The sequence below is a fragment of the Coffea arabica genome, chromosome 3e (genome assembly GCF_036785885.1).
Source record: "Coffea arabica cultivar ET-39 chromosome 3e, Coffea Arabica ET-39 HiFi, whole genome shotgun sequence".
NCBI lineage: Eukaryota > Viridiplantae > Streptophyta > Magnoliopsida > Gentianales > Rubiaceae > Coffea > Coffea arabica.
The window spans coordinates 3,231,874-3,252,693 of NC_092315.1; the positions used below are offsets into that span (position 1 = coordinate 3,231,874).

At 36.0% G+C, this 20,820-nt stretch overlaps 2 protein-coding genes across 2 annotated transcripts; both read right to left on the reverse strand.

The window, feature by feature from the left end:
• Positions 1-7,883: 7,883 nt before the first annotated feature.
• Positions 7,884-12,840, reverse strand: LOC113738265 (folate-biopterin transporter 1, chloroplastic). Its single transcript, XM_027265513.2, has 9 exons — positions 12,536-12,840; positions 11,287-11,525; positions 10,503-10,567; positions 10,250-10,412; positions 9,358-9,506; positions 9,022-9,276; positions 8,762-8,930; positions 8,582-8,674; positions 7,884-8,487 (listed from the first exon to the last, which is right to left on the reverse strand). The coding sequence occupies exons 1-9, from the start codon at positions 12,783-12,785 to the stop codon at positions 8,188-8,190; spliced, it is 1,683 nt and encodes a 560-aa protein (XP_027121314.1). The 5' UTR covers positions 12,786-12,840; the 3' UTR covers positions 7,884-8,187.
• Positions 12,841-15,317: 2,477 nt separating this feature from the next.
• LOC113738266 (FCS-Like Zinc finger 8-like) lies at positions 15,318-17,687 on the reverse strand. Its single transcript, XM_027265514.2, has 3 exons — positions 17,289-17,687; positions 16,332-17,201; positions 15,318-15,835 (listed from the first exon to the last, which is right to left on the reverse strand). Exons 2-3 carry the CDS (start codon positions 17,192-17,194, stop codon positions 15,727-15,729), a joined length of 972 nt encoding a protein of 323 aa, XP_027121315.1. The 5' UTR covers positions 17,195-17,201; positions 17,289-17,687; the 3' UTR covers positions 15,318-15,726.
• Positions 17,688-20,820: the final 3,133 nt, after the last annotated feature.

Genomic DNA, 20,820 nt, shown 5'->3' on the forward strand with positions numbered 1-20,820 from the left:
ACGTTGTTCCTAAATGACAAATATTAGAAAATCACACAAATGACTTGATACCCAAAAAGCTAACTTTATTCCAAAAACCCCACCGAGAGCTTTTTCTTGCTGTTATCCCGAACCTATAACATTATAAGCAAACCAGTCAAATTACAGAGGCCTTCTAAATTTGTGAAAAAATTTGTATGTTGCAGCTAAATTACAAGGGCTAAGTGTCAAATTTTAGAAATTAAGCACACATCGACGCCACACACGGCCCAAATCACCCACATGAACGACAAAATTGCGGGAAAAATCTTACCTCAAGCTGAATCACCAGGAGTAGCTGCGGCTAAAGAACATTCTGAGATGCTCGGTAGAAAGGCATAAAAAATAGCCCAAATCCCAGAATATTAAAAGGGTGAAACCGAAGAAGACGAAAGAGGAGGCATTGAAATAAGCATAATCAATGCGCAGCCGTTTGGGCATTAGCATACAAACGCTTGGCTATTTAATTGAGGCTATAATGTCGAAGAAATGGGGTCTTTCAGACATCAACTCGGATGAGAGGGGAAAGGAAGAGGCATGGAAAATCCCAATCCCCGAAGCTGAAAGGGGGGAAACAGATCCAATCCCAAAGGCCAAACATGGAGTCATTAATAAACCCATGTTTATGGCCGTTAAATTCAGGCATAAATGACAGCAAAATAGTGGAGTTCACACCTGAGAGAAGATGAAAAGACAAGCTGAGAATCAGGACGGTAAAGCTAACAATATCATGAGACAACATCCAAAGAATACAAAAACTAATACCCAGATGCAAACATGAAGCTATCTGGAAAGCTCATGAAACATTAGGCAACAGTGGCCAAGAACAGCGGGAAAAAAGGCTGTTCAAGTTACAGACACAAACGATTGTCTGTGAGAGCGGCCAAGACTCATTTTAGAAAATTTCAGCCAAAGCGCGAGTCCCAAACGGCTGTCTGCGGTTCAAGAGCTGAACGTGTGCTGTGTAAAGGCCATTTCAGTAATTACACAAACCCACATGCTTATATGAGTTGTACCAAAAGCAACAAATGGTTCTAGATTAATTGCACATACCATAAATACCCAAACACGCAACCACATTTAAAGTTTTAAATGTCTATAAAGGAGGCCATTTCGGTTAATATACCCAATCACAGGCTTTCCTGACTTGTACCTTCAGGTTGCAAAACACTTCATAATATAAGGAATTCCCAAAAAGTCCCTACCTATGCAGTTGAAATTCAACCTCCTTTTTGACAAAACTCAATCTTATATAATATAAGGATATATGCTTTTTCTTTTTCATTCCCTCTTTGTGATAAATTTTCTTTCTTTCTTTTCTTTTTCCCTTTTTGGTGATCGATCATACTTCAATTTTTTCTATGTTTTTATTTATACACAAAAGCTAGGTTTCATTCTTCTTCTTTTTTAAGTAGAAAACTTTAAATCCAAGATTTTTTATTTGCAATCCCTTTCACCTTGCCTTCCAATGTACCAACCCTCCCCCGGTTTCAATAGACATCAAAGCCTCAATTGGTGCATCTGTTCCCTATATCTTGCGTAATGTTGATCATATCTTTCTCACCGGAAAAATTGACAACCTTCAATTATTAAAGCATGATACTCTAGATTTTCCACATTTCAGCACTGTGGTTGGTCTACGCTATTATTATTTTTTTCCCATGACGAAGGTTGCTTTCTTTTGGGGCAGTCTTTCATCAAGTTGATCTGCCATGATGGTTTTTGATATGGGCAATTATTGGGTGGTCTAATTTGACTAGTTCTCGCCAAAATTGATGAAATTTTCTACTTAAAGAACCATATAAGAATTTCGTTACTTCAGCTGGTCAAAAATAGTTGAAAACTTGGCTGTCATTATCTGAGATTAAGCAATAAGGACCTTTCAGTCACTTTTATACAATTAATATTGTCCTAAAATATATACTATACTATCCCTTTCCGAGAGAAATTAATTGCCAGATTTTCAACATATTTCCTACGGTTTGTTAATGAATTTAATCGTTGTGCATTATGTGTTGCAAAGTTAATATGCCTATTTGGTGTAATGTAATGATAAAGGAACCAAGAAAAGGAAATTTGATTTGACTTGAAAAATAAAAAACGTGACAGTATGTCCATCATAGCATAATCAACAAAAGAGATTTCTAAAGCCAGCATTAATTGTACATATTATGTTAAAAAAAAAAAACACTGTGCTTTTGTCGCGGTTAATTGGTAGTTGATAGTAAATTAAAGAAGCCTCCACCTTTGTTACTTGCAGTAATGTGGAACAAGATGCAAGTGGGATTAAGGTAATTTTATAATGGAATTATTACCATGTCAAACATCAAAAGCATGTAGTTATGGTGAATTGACACACACATTGTAGACAAAATACATTTATTATTACTTAAACAATTTCCCCAATAGCTTTTTGGCTTAATGAATTCGGATATACATCCAATATGTGGGACTCTGAGGATGGCAATGGGGGCGGGGCCGGGGGGAATTTTTTCCCCCCGTTTAGAAATGGGGCGGGGGGCGGGGGTATACATCCCCCGCCCCGCCACCCATAAAAAAAAAGTATATATATATAAATAAATATATATAATTATATATAATATATAATTTAATTAGTTATAAACTTATGATAATGATATTATTAGTTAGATGTATTATATAATGTATATTAGTGTATGTAATATAATTGATATTATCAATTATATGAATAATTAGACATGTCTACTAATAGAATTTATTAATTAGTTATACTAAATTTACTAATACATTTATACTAAATTTCTAATTACACTTAATAGAATAACACTTTTTTCTCAAAAAAAAAGCACAAACACAATAATGAATTAGTGATTGTATTTGTACCAAAAGTGAAAACTTGACTATTTTAGTTGTATTTATTTCATCATGTTAGATTGTATTCAAATAACTTTTGTTTAATTGTTTTTATGAGTTTCGATTGTAAAATTACAATGAATAATAACTTGATGATGTGTTGATATTTTAGTACTTGATTATTTATTAAAATTTAACTATAATAAAATTTTATTAACCCCGCAAGAAAAATTTTATTAACCCCGCGGGGGCGGGGGTCGGAGGGAATTAATAGGCAACGGGGCGGGGAGCGGGGGAGGGGTCCCCCGCCCCCACCCCCACCCCGCCCCGTTGCCATCCCTAATCATTTGCCAAGTTGGTTGGGAGGACTTCTTAAATTCCCTTCCTTACGTAGTTCAAATCTCACCTAAATCCCTTTTAGTAACTTAATAGGGTATCCGGTCTAATTTGATTTGGATCGTTAATTGCATGGTATTATTTATTATTATTATTTGAACAATCGAACCTACACAAAACCTACCCGGTTTTGTTATTAGGATTTAGTATGGCATATTCAACTCTAATAGGTGTTACACAAATTCATAAGCGTCTTTTGGAAATCAGAAAAAGAACATAGTACAAAATTGAGGAGTTTACAGCATAGGATTGGGAAATGTATTGGTCAGAATTCTGAGGTACAACCAAATGAGACATGATAAAAGGAGGACCTAGTCATCTATCTATCCTTCCCAGATGATAAGCGAGCCAGTCTTCTATTCGTTAATCATCAGATAATCATTATTGCGCTTAAGCATTTAAATGAGGGAAAAGTACAAAGGTTTTAGTTTTGTATCATTTAAAATTCAATTCACATTTTTTGTTTCATAACTAGGCTAAAATCTTTTAATTTCCAGTCATTAAGCTTTTTGAGTGCTAGGTCAAAATTTTGCGGCAAATGGATTCAAGTACGTGCACTTGTACAATTTGAGAATAAAAGACTTTCAAGATTTTTTTTTAAAAAAAAAAACAAAAAAGCTACTAAAAATAATTTTGCCAATCACACTGAGGAGAAAATTTAAATTATATCTTTTCTCAATTTTTTTGTGGGAATTAAATTGTGAAAATAAAGGAGGTGGACATATGCTTCTTTTTCTTTTTCTTTTTTGCAGGGGGAATTATTTAGTAGTATATATGCACCATTTCTTTGCCAGTTTGCCTTGAGGCAATCAGTCAGCTGCAAATTCTTATATCTACTACTACGCTTTCAACTTTCAAGCCAACTTTTGTGGACAAACGATTGAAACAAATTAAAGATAAATCATCTGCAACTGCAAGAACTGGCTGATCCAGCCCTGCATTGTGGCTGACCTAGATTTTTTTTTTTTCTTTTTTTTTGGGATGGGGGGGGGGGGGTTAAATCCCTTTGAGCTGTAAATTAAATTGCAGTAGTGTTATCCTTCATGGCGAAAAGTCTGCATTTCCACCTCATGGTCCACAGACAGGGCATGGAGTAGCATGTGGGGTTTCTCAGCCCGAAGGCCATCATATAATACTACCATTTGAGAGGTTTTGGCCATGGCCACATATGAAAGACAGACCCATCGTCCACCATACATCATGTGAATTCTTGTCTAGTGGGAGACCAGCATTTCTAGTGGCTAAAATAGTGATATATTTCGATGTATTTTGATGCGTCATCGCTCATATAAGAATAGTACAGACAAATGCCTTGATATTTGTCTTGGTGGAGATACATTTTTTGTTGCAACCATTCATGACTATTGGTTACCAATTTGACACTTGATTGAGGACAAAGAAATAACATGATTCCTTCAGTTTATTTTTTTAAGTACTCCCGTCTCATTCCACTGTCAACCGTGTGACCCCAAATTCAAATCCTATACCTAACAGCTAAAACGACCTTAAGAGGACGACGGAGGCGATCAAATCAATAGTTGCTTTTCATTCAACCCTAACATAAAAGTAAATCCTAAAATTTCGTATATAATTCTCATACACAAAATTTTAGAGACCTTATGAATGATTTTTTTTTTTTTTGCTATATTATTAAAGGCACTCAAATTCTTTACTATATTGCTTTCAGAGAAAAAAAAAAAGCTATATTATGACTAAGAAACTTGATGATTTTAAGCGGTGACGAATTTTTTGCCCAAAAATAACCCAATATTTATGGTTTACCACGAGTGGCTTACAAAGTAAAACACTGTTGTTGTGTTTGGATTGCATTTTTCGTCATTTTTCATGGAAAAATTACTGTAGCGATTTGATATATGTGAGGGAAAAAGGTGATAGGGAGATGTGATCACGGAAAACGACAATATTTTCTGACGGAAACAAGGCACATCGTAGTGTTGTGTGGCATGTTTTAATTTGCTTCTCCATAGACATCTTACACAAGCAGTGAGCACTTATAAAAGACAAGTAATTATTGAAGGGAGGCCCTAAAGATATAGGAGCAGTTGGTCGCCTTACATAGTACTCCTAGTTCTTTGGCATTTGTCTTTCGTCATTATTAAAAGAGTTCTGCTGCTCAACATAGCCCATCAATTTGTAAGTTTAACACTCAATCAATTATATCTCCATGGAATTTAGCTCTACATCCATTGTTCAGAGCTCCAATGATTTCTCACGGGGGGCTGTTAAGAGGTTCCTTATTATGAAGCGGAAGAATGTCGAAATTTTTAATGGATGCTGCCGTAGCTTAATGCCCATCACATGGCTCTCCACATGCACAATCTGCAACTGCAGCCATTTTTTTTTTCTCTTTCTCTTCCCAACCAATAATAATCTTCTTTAAAAGAATCATTTTTGGTGCCTAATTATTTTGATTTTTTACGTATAATCTCACATCCAAATCCCAGATATGTGTGAACATAGGAACCAAACAAAAGTACAGCCTGCAAGGGAAATTTTTTTTTTTTTTTTTTTACTTTGCACATTTTTAGGCAGTTGATCTTAGAGAGAACGACAAAGTCTAGCTAATTGCTATCGTTAATCATGTTCCATCATTGTTGTTGGCAATTCTCAAGTATGCTAATTCTCTTATGATAACTATCATTATCGTAAAAGCATTATCAATTCTTGATTACCCGGTAGTAATCAATCAAGCATTTTCTGACCGTGGGAATATTATCATTGGCCAAAACTGTGCAGTATTTTGTTGTTGTATTCAGCTTCACGGGGAGCTTCGTTGAGTTTATTTATTCTGACACTTGGGCAATAATAACAGGTTCAATCATTCATGATTCGGGATCTCAACTTCCAACTTCCCCATATGACTGCTTTTAACCTTTAGGGTATGTCCAGACTCGTTGACTAGAAGGCCAAGAATCTTACCCTATGGCTATTGGTTTTTAAAATGTATGAATATAACGAAATCTGTAAATAAAATTACAGCAGAATACGCATATTGTAGCGGTAAGTGTTGCTTGCTTTCTTCAACCGTGAAGATTATATACTACATGAATTACGCTTGTGTGAAAGGTACCAAAAGACAATCCGGAAAATGTGTAAAATGTTTAAATGTTCTGTCAAGGGTCAACGGAACAATTCGAGACCTTGAGGACCTAAAGGTTTCATGATGAGCTTAAATAATGGAAGCAACAGTGTACAGTATTAAGAAATAATATGCACAGCAAAAGGTTGCTGAAACAGTTGCCCCTCGGGGCTAGAGCTGGTGGTAGTACCCCAGTTCCAGTTGGGGGTACCTCCACGGAGGTTCGAATCTCGGGTAAAGCGGTCCGTAAAAAAGTTGGGCAGCCCTCTTCCGACTCGCAGAGGATTAGTTGGGTCATTAAGTATTACCAGTCCGAAGACCCAGATACCTCTATGTTGCCAAAACAAAAAAAAAGGTTTAGTTGGATCATTAAGTATTACCAGTCCGAAAATCCAGATACCTCTATGTTGCCAAAAAAAAAAAAAAAAAAGGTTGCTGAAACAGTTGAGAAGGTTTCGATAATGTTTTGCTTCCTGTCCTTCGTTAATTGGAGTTTCTTCATTAGTTGTCCCCCTCCCCTGATCATGAAGGGAAATTATCATACACTTCAATTGCAATGAGTCTAGTTTGATAAAAGATGTGGGAATAAATGTCGAGCAATCAATCAATCAATCAACCAACGCACAAAACAACAATCATGGTAATTATGAGTTCTAGCACGTAGGTTAATAATTCTAGCCAAAGGCAGAAGAGTTTGACGTCAAAGTACCAAAACAACAGTTCCTGCCGCTCTTCTCGCCTCTTAAATCCTGTCCTACCTTTTCTTTGTTAGAAAAAAAATTAAGAAAAAATGCGAACAACAAAAAAAATATATATATATATGTCAGAATTTGAGATGCATTTTAAATTCTTAACAAAGGCATGAACAGAAAGTAGAAATTAACTGGTGGAAACGCAGCGTGGGATTTATCCAATAAGAATTGAAGGATAGATTTGTGGGGCAACATCGAACAAAAAAAGAAAATGAAATAGGTAACCCTTTTTCTGCCATTATAGCTAAAAGTGCTTAAACTCAACAGAGTCGGTAAAGCTTAGTGACACCTCAATCAATTGCTCAAGTTTTGTCGGATAATTCAGATATGACCACAGAAATGTGGAAAATTGCAAGACAGGACCCACCATGTGATGTCCAATCAGGATCAGCAGTTTGCCACACGACAGGTTCCGTCCCTAGCTTCTTCTTTTTTTTTGTCGCAACGATAGATGTCCTATAACCTAATCTAGTCTAGTCTAAGGGGAGAGGGTTCGATGTGAGTACAGACTCCATCGATAAAGGTCAATTAAGACCGCCACAGATTGTGGCAAATTTGTGGGAGGCAGAGATTGAACCCCTGACCTCCAGCATCACCTTTAATGGTGATGACCACTGGACCAAATGGCCAGTGGCTCCGTCCCTAGCTCATGTTGAAAATCCTGCCTGTTTATTTCCACAGAATAGATGCATCGTGCATCCACCATGCACTAGAGAATTTGCCCTCATGTATTCCTGCGTCGATTCTTCATGTTTAGACCATGATTTTGATCCGTCTGGAATGCGTTTAGCTGAATTTGGATGGATATATAATACTTACTCATACATATGTTGCTAAAAAAGGCTTGAAAATGGATCCAAGAACGTATAGACATCCAATTCTGACTGTTTGTAGGAGGGCATGGGCATTATAGTTTACAAGGATGTTCCTTTCTATTTACAACTCTGTGCTTCTATTCTACCCTTTTTTGCCTCCTCGTATCAAAATTCTATCCTACAGCAGGTCATGAAGGTATTTGTTGAATCAATTATCACGGTCTCCTGGTATCCCGAGCGGAGTTCCTGGAGCCGTTGTAGGTACTCAACAACTTCAGTTAGTCTTCGTCTCAATATCGCCAGAATCTTTTGAACTGGTATCTGGATCATCCTGAGGGAGAAGTCCGAGTAGCGGTAATGGTAACAAGGAGCTGAGGTTGCAAAGGATTATCAGGAAAGCCAAATTATCGAATCTGTCCTTGGTGACGCCGAAAAGCTGCGTGAGGCCAGCACCTAGTAGGCCCCCAAGAACACTTCCTCCGTTGGATATGGACATAAGTGTAGCAAAGAGAGTTGCTTCCATGCCCTCTGGACATATTCTTGCAGCTAATACAAGAACAGGCATAAAAGAAGCCTGGCAGAGAACAAAGTTAAACTTTCAGGAATTCTGGAGCAGGATCAGAAACACAATCTATACTACAGAGAAATGTTTAAGAACACCAGATTACCTGACCAAGCACTGTTAAAATCAATGAATCCCCAATTGCAAACCACTCATCACTTATTCCAAATTGCCTATTCAATCCAGTTACCAGTAAAACCTGTGCAGACATCCAAATTACACTTCAGGCAACTTATGAGAAAAAACCACCAGATAAGTTACCCCAAAAAAGACTCGAGACGTTTACCTGCGTCATTCCAAGGACGGCACCAAAGACAGTGGTTATGATAAATATCTTTCTCAAAGGTACATTTTTTAGAAAACCGTTATAAAGACCAACACCTAGAAGTGATGCCACTGATGTAACTAGCTTCACCCGTCCAAGGAATTCTGGGGTGAATCCGAGTTTATTTGTGCTAAAATCAGGAAAAGGAAATCTTTAGCTTCAGGTTTCAGAAAGATAAAAGCATAAACTGGCATGTTTGGTTAAAACCTCAAATCACATACGTGAAGAAAAACATGGCAGAATCAGACACTGGAGTTGCCTGCCATAGAAAAATAAACAATGTGGGAAGAAGTACATTGGGCTGTTTGACAGCACCCCACAACTCAATGATGCTATTTTTCGAGCTTTCTAAAAATCCAGGACTTCCCAAAGAGATATTCTGACCCCTTGCTGGAACAACCACACGCTGCTCTTTAACAAGCACTGCAACTGCAGATGTTATCAGAGGAAGCAACGCAGTCACGCCAAACACGAACCTGCATGGATTCAAAATGCTTATGAGCAATGACTCACCAATTACAATATTATCTTTAAGGTCATAACAGAAACATACATACCTTACACCATATGCATCAACCAGAGAGCCACTGAAGTAGGCACTGACAATCCCCCCAAATGCTGAAGAGCCCCAACATAATGACTGAAGAGATCCTGACATACTCTGAGACTCACCACGAGCCCTCTCCACAACCATTGAATCTACTACCTGTATAAAGGTTCAGTTTTTATGTGCAGGCCAAAATTTCGATATGCTAGATCAAAAAGCACCAAGCACTGACCAACTATAGCTACTATAATTTTTAGAGTACAATAGTTACGGTCAACACCAACCAGTGATGACTAAACAGTGATTGTCACATTCACTTGTAGTTTAAGAAAAGAGGCTAATCATTGGATCTCTAATGCTATTTTTCTGTGACCACACACTCGCCACAATCACGACATTGTGGCCAATGATTATCCCATGCAGCCAGTGATATCCCCCTACCCAATGCTTCCTTTTCTCTCCCCAAGGACAGCATGAAACAATGCCTCTCTACCTAACCTATCCCCTTTCTCCCTTCCCTATACAGAAACCTTTCCGCTATCCTGATGCCATTGACTACCCCCGCCACTGATCCCTTCGCTTTAAAACCAAACCTCCTGTCTTCTTCAATCCCTTCTTCTCCACCTACATTACCTCTCTTTCCTCTTTCCTCCTTAACCCGCAGAGAATACACAGACACAATGTTGAAACCAGAACAACCTTAAGAGTCTCTAAGATCTTGCATTCAGATCTAAACTATTAAAACACAAAAATGATATGAAACGATTGCTTTCTGGAAGTACAAGTTACTGGTGGTCAAACCACGTCCTCTAAAACAAAACGAACAAATAATTGCATCTTCTACATTAAATTTGACCACAAATGTGCATCTTGTAGAGTTATTGACTACACATAATACTTACAACATCTGAGAAGGCAACAGACAAGGATCCCAAAAGTATGCAGAAAGCAGCATCGTACTTGCCATCTACAAAAGCGGCCATCAAGCTCCATGAAAGTGCTCCAAGAAGTCCTGATAGCACTAAGTACGACCGTCGTCGGAACCCAAAAAGTGGGAAAGAGTCACTACAATGACAGAATAATTTTTAGAATTGAATCGCACGTGCTGAAAAGAAAGACATGTTAGACAAGTATAATGTCAAAGATAAAGCTCACCTGATGAATCCATAAAGAGGCTTAACAAGCCAGGGCAATGATGAGAAACCAGTTATTACAGCTGTCTAGTCAAACACATAAACTCATCAGTCCTCAATCCATTTAAAGTCACCCGGGGAATTCTATGCAACGGATATGGGTGCAGCTATGTACAATATTTTCCAATCACAAAAGAAATCTTGAAGCCCAACATAATTAGCAAAATCTTGGAAGTCCAACACATTTGGCGCTTAGTCTAAATAAAATAAAATATAAATCCCTGAACAAAAAAAAAAAAGGAAGACACTCGAATTATAGAGTTTTATTATGGCATAATCAGCCAAATGAATAAGCAGCAATAGACAAATACAAAGAGGGGCAAAAAGAAGCTGCTTTGATATATTTAATCAACAGACAGAAGATTTCAACATTTAAAGAAATAAATGGAAAATAAGAATCCAAAAGAACAATGTAAGCACATAATCAAAAGTTGTAAATTGATGGAAATATCTGGCATAAAGGAAAACTAGATCTTACTCATGGAAAATGCAGATTAGAAGATAATTACACAAACTCACAGAACTAACAAAATGGTGAAAATTGAAGTTTTAAAAAACCTGAGGAAGCCATCATAATTGGTGTCTTTTACCAAATTCAAAAGAACATTGAGCATTAGAATCCAAAATTTAGACCGTTTTTCAATTTAGAGAAAAAAAAAAGAACTATGTATAAACAAAAAAAAACTAAATCCTCATTGACTAATCTACAAATTCCACAGATATTTTCCATGCAACAAGTTGCATACCTCTGCAGGATCCAGGTGCAGGTCATCTTTCAAGTAAAAGCTTACAGCCAGCCTTGAAATGCCTAAAACGCCTTGAACAAAATATACCATAGCGACTGCTATGGTATCTGGAGTCAGGTCTACTCCAAAGCATGTGATAGATTTAAGTGAATATCTGTTCTTGCTGCGAGTCACAGTTTTGCTAGAGGAGGAGCTATCTTCTTCAACATTGGTTGTTGGCAAATCCCCTTTTCTAACGCCTTGATAAGGAGCTTCAAAATGTTAGAGAGATTGTCCAAAAAAGTTTAACACGTAACAACAGATTATTAGCGGTCCCGATTCACTATATTACGTTCAGACAAATGATTTCCTAATTAGGGCAGTGGAAAGATTAAGGCAGCAATCATGTAGTCCTTCAGAACACCACTTGTTAGTAGCGTGAACAAGGTCTACCATCATTAACTGGATGCTAAATCAGGCAGTCCTTTCTTGTATTCATTGCTTACTGATCAATATCTGATTCATCACCCTCATATGGCAAAACAGATACTGATATTTGAAAGCCAACCATAGCGTAACCAAAAACGAGGAGATTAACATATGACAGACTTACTTAAGTGATACATAGCCACATAGCCAGAAGTTTGTAAATAGAAAGTAATACATTGAATCAAAAGCTAAATGACTTCACTAGAATCCATAAACGGCATGTTTAATTTCTAAGAGAGACAAAAAAAAAAAAATCGTTTGCAAACCACATTTCCAGACACTCACAAATGAGATTAACATATTCTAAGTGGATCAATCAAGAATCTATCTTTCAATAGCTTATTCCAATGGCCTCGGAGCTACGAGTCTTTAATTTTCCAATTCTAGTCAAAGAATATAACATAAGTTCCCAATGCAACTACAATTCACGGTATAGTTAATTACAACAAATGAATCCCACATACAAAAACACATCAGCTCTTACTTTCAGTATAACAATTTTTATAAATCAAATGGGAAGGGGAAAAATCACTAAATACCAAACAAAGAGAAGAGAAAAAAAAAGTCACTAAAAACTAAAACTTGTCCCTTTTTTCCTTTTCCTCAGCAACCCTTCATAGAAAGACACGTAAACAAAAAATCAGAGACCACTTAAAAGAAACTAGATAAATCAGACCCACTTATTAAAAAAAAAGGAAAAGAATAAATAACTGATCGACAAATTCATGTTGGCATTTTCAAATTTGAAATGGGATTTTGATGCGTAGTTAATCTGACATACGATTTCTAGAGTCCAGTAGAAGTTCAGACTCGGAGTCACGTCGGGTGGACGATGCCGGAGGCATAGAGATGGAAACAGACATGTCGGATCCCGGTGGAGATTTCCGGCGGGCGACGGCGACGTGAAACTGCCGTTTGCGTCGGGAGCGAGCCTGAGAGTGTGAGGAGGCAGAGAGGGAGAAGAAGGACAAAAATGGAATTTTCGAGGGTAAGACCGAGAAAGTAGGAGCCTGAGTTTTTGGTGTTGCCATTAATACAGAAAGCCCACAAGTCAATAGTACTATCTTGTTTTGTCATCAACGGGCAGTGGTTCCTAATTAATACTACGTCCTAAATAAGGATAAATGAAATGAAATGACAAAATTACACATTTTTAAATACTGTAATAGCCACCAGAACATTTTGATGGACTTTTTCCAGATACAGATTATCCATAATTTTGCTTTTCCACCAAATTCTTGAATGTGGATTAGCTAGTTATTATCACATTATTCACAAGCTTGAAAAAAAAAAAAGGAGAGTAATGTATATTTGCAATTTCAAATTGAATTCTTTTTGGGCCAAGAATGTTTTAAATGTAGAAATCTTCCAAAGATTGAGAGGAAGGAAGAAGGAAATGAGGTGTATTGCTTCAATGAAAATCAGTATCAGCGAAACTTCAGCTAAGTCGTGGGGTAATATACTCAAATAGATGCAAATAAGCTTTACTTGCACAGAATTGTTAACAGAAAATTTTATAGGTTTTTAGACAATTTGAATCACCACAAGTAGTAAGTCAAATAAAATACGTATGACACTAACCTTAAAAACATAATACTAAGATTATTTTGGGAAAAAATTTTTCTTATCATTTCCTAAATATATTTTTTTCAATCATTTCTTATATTATATATAATGCATATAATAAGTATATTTTTCAATCACTTTATGTATTTTTAAATTTACTCATATTATTCAACTCCTGCAGAAATACTGCTCCACCGAAACTATTTCAATCCAATATTCACGTTCTATTTCAAATTTACCCCACTAAATCAAACCAATATCCACATTCTCTTTTTTCTTACCCCACTAAACTACTATTTCTCTCTTTTACTCTATCAACCCTTTTCTCAACTTCTTTAAAATTTTCTAATAATATTTTTAAATGAGGAGCATTCGCATCGGGTGCGTGTCGATAACTAATACATACTATATACATTGCTCCTGCAGAAGCAATTATGAACACTCATAAATGTCTTGACTAGACAGTGCTCTGGGCTGACCTCTCAGTTTCAAGTGATCTGATATTACAGAAATTTTGCCCAGCCCAACAACTCTGCATGGGCTCTTCATACTACAGTGAAACCTTGGTAGCCGTTTAAAAGCCAACTCTCCTTGAATTGAAAAAAATTTAAAATCTAATGCTACTACACTATTTTCAGAACTTAAATTGCAGCAATTTTCAGGTGTAGATTTGGTATTATTGCTCTTCCGATGTATTTTGGACAGCAATTTTTCAAAAAAAAATGCTACGTTTTCCGTGAACACATTTTTCAACCATCTTTTTACCTCACATATATCAAATCGTTACAGTAGTTTTTCTATAAAAAATTCAAAAAAATGCAGTCCAAACAAGACCTTTCCTAAGGCAAAAACAATATTCATTTTATTATGAAATAATTTATGTACATATTTAACGATGTTCTAAATGAATTGAACTTGAGTTCCAATCAGAGTCGAATCTTGTTTACTGGTCAAAAAAAAAAAAAAAAAAAACCATTCATCTGATGAGCTTATATAGGGACAATTTGGACATTGAGTAGGGTTTTTTTTCTAATTTTATTTTTTTCTGTAGGTAGGAGGTGTTGAACTCAAGATACCAAGTAGGTTGAAAAAAATCGAACGCAAATAAAACGAGTTTTATGCATCCGTTCATAGGGCACACTGGTCCTCCCTTTTTCTCTCTTCTGGCCTAAGGTCCCCATGCATGCCTGTCTCCCCCAGCAGCAACCATTTTGGATTTGGACCTCCTAATTGTTGATATAAAAGGCTGAGAGAACTTTCGGATTCCAAAGAAACCGACTACATAAGAAACCATGGGCGTAAATAGCTACCATCCCCTTCTTCGACCCTTCATTTTTGGATGAACTTTTTCCTAGTATTCGACTTATGAGCTGCCACCATGCATCCAATATGTGACAAAAAACAAAAGTAGAAAAACAATGGTCCAAAAGGCCTTTTCATGATGGCTACGACAGTGTGTCTTTCACCCATTGAATTTTTTAAGTAATCCTCTCAAATTATCAATTATTTAGGCTGAAAATCTTTTCCAAGAATCACACTACCATCTTTTACAGATCAGAAAGGCGTTAATTAAGCCCTTAACTTGCTTTTAGTTCCTGCCATTGCATGCATATAATAATACCATCCCTTTGACTGCCTTAATGAAATGCAATAAAGTTAAGTATGGATGGCAATCTAGAATTTTTATAACAATACACTCAACTTCTTTGATTCTTTTTTTCCTCTTTTAGGTTTCATCCTGTATTCTGAGGCTGAAAGAACATAGGAGGAAAAAAAAACCCACTAAAACATATACTTCCAAAATAAATTATCTCATGAGAGGCTTTGTATAGATAATGGCCGAGGTAAATGATCTTTTGACATCAAGAGATGCTGAAAAAGACGTGCTAAAAAGAAAGAAAAAGAATCTACTCAACTGATGTCATTGGTCCTGATGATCTGTGCTTAATTATGAGACCATTAATATATGCTCACTACTGAACAAAAATTAATGGAAGTTTTGATCTTTCAACATCATCATCATCATCATCATTCATATCCAACTTTCAAGAGTTACAAACTGTAGACACAGCAATCACCTACATTTTTTTTCTTTTCTTTTTTTTTGGCTTTTTCAACAAAATCAACTCTACAATACCTCAGCCTAGCAGCCCCCTGCCAGGTTAACAAGGAGAAACTGTAACACAGAACATCTAAAACCAAGCATAAAATTGCAAAGGAAAACATCAAAAAACAGACTTCAGATAATCTAAATTTATACTGATACAAGAACAATACTTTGTGCCTTAATCTGTCTTTGATGCATATAGAAAAACGTAAACTCAATTCTTCTAGCTAAAAGAGTGAAGCCATGTCGGTGAAATCTGATGGTGTGTTTATTAGCTTTATGAAGGCCATGGAGATCTGTCATGATGAGGAAATACCATAGACATCATCACACTCTGGTATTTTCCTTGCTTTCTCCAACATTATTTCTTTGTCCCTGCACTCACTACTGCAAAATGCCTTCTCCCCTCTGAAACAAGAGAATATTGAAAGAATTATAAAGAATTAACTGTGGCCTGACAACTTACTGCGTGAATAAAAGATACAAGAAAAATCAGAAATAATAGCAAAAACAATAAACTAAATGGTTATGGAGAGCAAGAAAGACTAATCATCTTCTTTATCTTTAGTAACAAAATATTCATGGAAGAAGCACCAATTGTTTATTTATTACTACCTAAACATATGTCGTAACAAGCCGTTCATGGAAGAAATATCAATAGTTTATATTCTCCCTAGCCTAGAATTCATAATCTTGTCAGTAGAAGCAGAGAAAAAAACTAGTACAATATTCTTAGTGAGGGTATGCATTTGGCACATATTAACATTCCAATAATGAAAATCAAATGGACTTTAAAAAAAGATTCCATCCGGATTATTTTCATGCAATAAGAAGTCTACAAACCAAAAACAGATAGTAATAATAATAATAATGACAATAATCAAGAAAGCTAATTTGAGCTAACCTGTACATGTAGATGTCTTTCCCTTGCCCAAGATTCTTCTTGCAAGTGCAGCAAAAACTTAGAAAACTCTCAGAGGGATAGCTCAATGAGCGGTTGATGAAAAATCCATTCTGTCCTCTTGAAGAAGAGATTTGAACAGGACCCGACCAGCTCTCAACAATGCAATCATCAAATATATGAGTAGTCCTTGGATTTGGTCCGTAAGAGATCACACAAGTATAGTCCTCAGAGCGCTCCATTTCACTGATAGAAAGGCCACTGAAAACCCTTGGCGAATTTGAGTTTTCCAGACCAGAATTTGAGGACCCAAATGGAGATTTCCTCACAGAAGATGGTGACAATCCGGGTGAGACTGATCCCACTACAGAATTCCTAGTCTTGATACCAAAATCAGCAGGGGATTTTGGTGAATCAACAGGGGAAATAACAGCAGAGGGAGGCAGGGGAGGAATCTGAATCTTTAACTGTGAACCAAAGATAACCTTTCTGTTCTCGGGTTTACACGCATTTGAATCAGCTTTCTCATCAGTTAAAGCATCAACAAGGCCAAGACCAACACCTCTTGACTCCAGCTTTTCCAATTGAAGCCTATTTTCTGTTTTCGGGGTTCTGGGAGTGCTCGAGTCAGACCAGAAAGGATTCCTTAATGCAGAAAATGGTTTGCTATCAAGAATTGAAGTTGGGCTCATCAAAGACTCAGAATCAGTCAACCCCTTGGAGGCAAAACCAGTAAACAGCCTAGGTGAACTAAATAAAGAAGAAAAAATGGGCCTTCTCTGAGTCTCACTGGGAGATGACAAACCACCACAATCCGCCATTAGAGCTTGTTTACAGTCCCTTGACCTAGATCTTTTTCTCAGCATAAGTTGTCTGAATCAAATATCAAACCAAAATTTTCAACTTCCTGCTGTCAAAACTTGAATCCAGAACACAAAATTGATAGAACAAATTACTCACCAGCAAAAAGTCAAGAGCTTTAGTCAGAAATCACAATTTGATTGCTGTGATAAACACGGGATAAAGACTGCTTTTTTGCAGCAAGAACTAAAGAAAGATTAAATTTTTTGGACTAAAAGAAAAATCCCTCTTGAGGAAGCCAAGGAAGCATTAAAAAATATGCATTTCTATATCGGATTCTAGACCTGAATAACTTCCATGTCCGTAGACTGAGAAAGAAAGAATGCAAAAGAAAGAGAGAAATCAGAAAGTCTGGAACTTTTTCCCCGATTTTCACGCTATTGCTCTCTTATTTTGGTCGAGTAAAAAGTCCTAAACCTCTCACCAAGAATCACTCAGCTCTCAAATACCGACATGCAAAGCCAACCTCAATAGTCATCATCAACACCAGACACCGATACATGCAAACAAAAAAATTTACACAAACCCCTTTTTAAGAACTTCTTCACATCTTTTTCATTTTTTGTTTGCTTTTTAGCACTCCTTTTTTGTCTGTATCTTCCAACTCGATATAGTATTATTATCTCAGCAAAAATGGTTTCTTTTCCTCATGTAGATTCAAGACTTCTCTACAAGACAAAAGCTCAAAAAACAAAAGAAACGGAAAAAAAAAAATCCCAAAACTCCCAAATTAGAGAACAAAAAGACTCTGCTCCCTAATCCTTTTGCTCCCTCTCTTTTTCGCCTAAGTGGGGTGATCAGAGTCAGAGAAATTTTTTTCTTTGCTTCCCACTAAAGATCGGGTTTTTCTTTTTCTTTTTCCCCCCTTCTTTTCACCTTTTAACAGTTCTGAAAAATAGTCATGGGGAGAGAGAGAGGAAAGGAAAGAGTGAGAGTGAGGTGGAGAGAGCTAGGCCAGAGTGGTGAAGTGGGATAGCTGTTATGGTGATATAAAGACGCGTGTTGCATGGGAATCAGTGGTTTTGATGAAACCAATTCCTCTCTGCATTTTCTTGCTCTTCAGAAAATCAGTTTTTTTTTTTTTTCCTTTTTCTCTTTTCACCCTCCCCAAAAAAAAAAAAAAAAACTGTTGACTTGTATTATTGATTTATACACTTAAAAAAAATCATATCACAAACATCACATGACTTCAACGTTTTTTTTCCGTTTTGAATGGAACTCTGCGCTTTTGTCATTGCATATAAATACCAATATATGAAACTTGAATTATTCAGAATTATTGAGGGTAGGCTATATAATTGGAAACAATAATATATCAGGATTTATCAAAAGTATATACTTTAAATAGTGAAGGTGCATTGAACATCATGCAGGAGAAAGTGTACTAGATTTGTGATGTGGTGTATCCTAACAACGAGATGCTGTAGAATTATCTAAAACTTGAACTTCAATGTTTGCAAGAGGGCCCCCTCCATTTCCGTTTTTCAATTTCGGTAGCAACTGCTTATCTCATAATCTTTTTGTTTTTACTGCTATTAATCTGATTCCTTTCTCCATAATCCAATCTACTGAATGCTGCCTGCCTTCAGCCGGGTACACGGTCAGTGTGTGAAATGAGTGAGTGGGTGGGAGTCACGTACTTTGCTGCTGTCAGCGGGATGGGAATAAACTGAACACACACACACATCCACGCAGTGGTGGGGGGTGACGACATGGTGGGGTAATTTTGTTGCTAATCCCTACTGGACCTTCTTTTCGCTAGTAATTTCCCCCGTGGCCAAATCCCAATTTTCAGTCATCGAGAGGCCAAGAATTTGGAAAAAAAATCGCTATGTTTTCGTGAACACATTTTTTACATATTTTTTGTACTCAATTGTTTTAGTACATGTACATTGTATCATAAAAAATATTACACGTGTATCTTTTTCAAATAATCTTCCATCCAAACACGCAAGGATTCCCTGGTCGAGGATGATAAGTTGGTAACATACTAGTAATATGTTTTCTCATGACTATCACATGCAGCTCATCTTGGTCTTACCATGTATGTTCATCTTGTTGTGTAGTTCTGTCTAGAGGTGTCAAAATGAATGATTTGAACGTATTTGGGTTGGTTAAAAAGGGTAATGGGTATGAGTGAGTCAATTCATTTATATCCATTTAATTATATAGATACAAACAGGTAAGTCAAAAAATAAATTGGGTAATCCAATTATCCATTTATACACTATTTATTTTAACTTTTTATAAACTCATTTAAATTCATTTTTGCAAACTAAATTATCAATTTATACCACCCTTTGCACTCATCATTAGTTTTAAATATTTACTTATAATACTCAATAAGTCCAATTACCAATTTTTTACCTATTCGTACTTTATGTCACAAAATTGCATACTATTTAATAATTGAACAATAAAAATATAAAAATTTGAACTAAATACTATAAAAGTTAACATAAAAATTTAATCCAAAAATTTTTGAACTCCTAGTATTTTTTTCGTGTGTAAATATAAAATTCCATTTTGGAAAGGTAGGAAAAGAGGCTAAAACTTGTCATAAATTGGTAATATTGAAAAATTAGCAAGTTAACAAATTAAGAGAAAATAAAATGGTAAGATAAAACTAATAAATAATAATATTGAAACAAAAGTAGTTAACATCATGATAAAATGAAAAATCTGAAAAAAAAAAAGGATAGGGAAAGAGAGGAGACTTGGGGGAAGATAATTTTAAATAGGTTAATTGGATTTGATGGATTATTCAACAATATCTATTTATTAAATGGGTATTATTGGGTAACTCATTTATACCCATATGCAAAAATTTAAGATACTCATACCCATTTATTTATGAGCGAGTATGGGTAAATTTAGTTAAATGGATTTGTTTGACACCTATAGAGTTCTGTCTATGATTTATTATTGAAAATTTGATGTTACATGTACTCGGATGAAAATTTACACAGATTTGCCTAACTTCTGCATCTGGCACTGAGGCTATTGGAGTATTTGTCAACATTGGCATCTTTTCGTTGACAAGTACGCTTTGGCTACTTGAAGAGTTGGAAATTTTACAAGGTTTTTGTCAAGGAGCGCGAATGACTTTAAATTGATCAACATAAAAAAGCAGGCTTTTCATCATTTTTTTTAATGTTTTCATCATTTTTAATGCTTATTAGAGGGCCAGTCAGTAAACCACCTGCTACAAAGTTAATGACGTTTGATATCGTACACGTTTTTATGATACAAAGACAAAGTAAAAGATGATATACCTCCTATTTCTCCCATGCGTGTGAAGTCTGTGGAACAACCATTGTGCGCGTGTGTGTATTTTAATCGCTTTTTTTTTATGACTGAACTGAAATAACCAAGGATTGTAAGCAAAGACCGTAGCTAGAAGCCTTCAACTCGGTAATTACCATTGTTTGGATTGTAGTTTTCTAAAAAAAAAAAAGTTACATTTTTAATTACTATTTTACCACTTTTTCAATTACCATTTTATCTCACATATATCGAATTGCTACATTACATTTTTCTACAAAAAACTTCTAAAAATATCAATCCAAACGAGACAGTTTTGATGCGGTAAACATAGCTACTTGTTTACATTGTCAATTTTCTCCAAAAG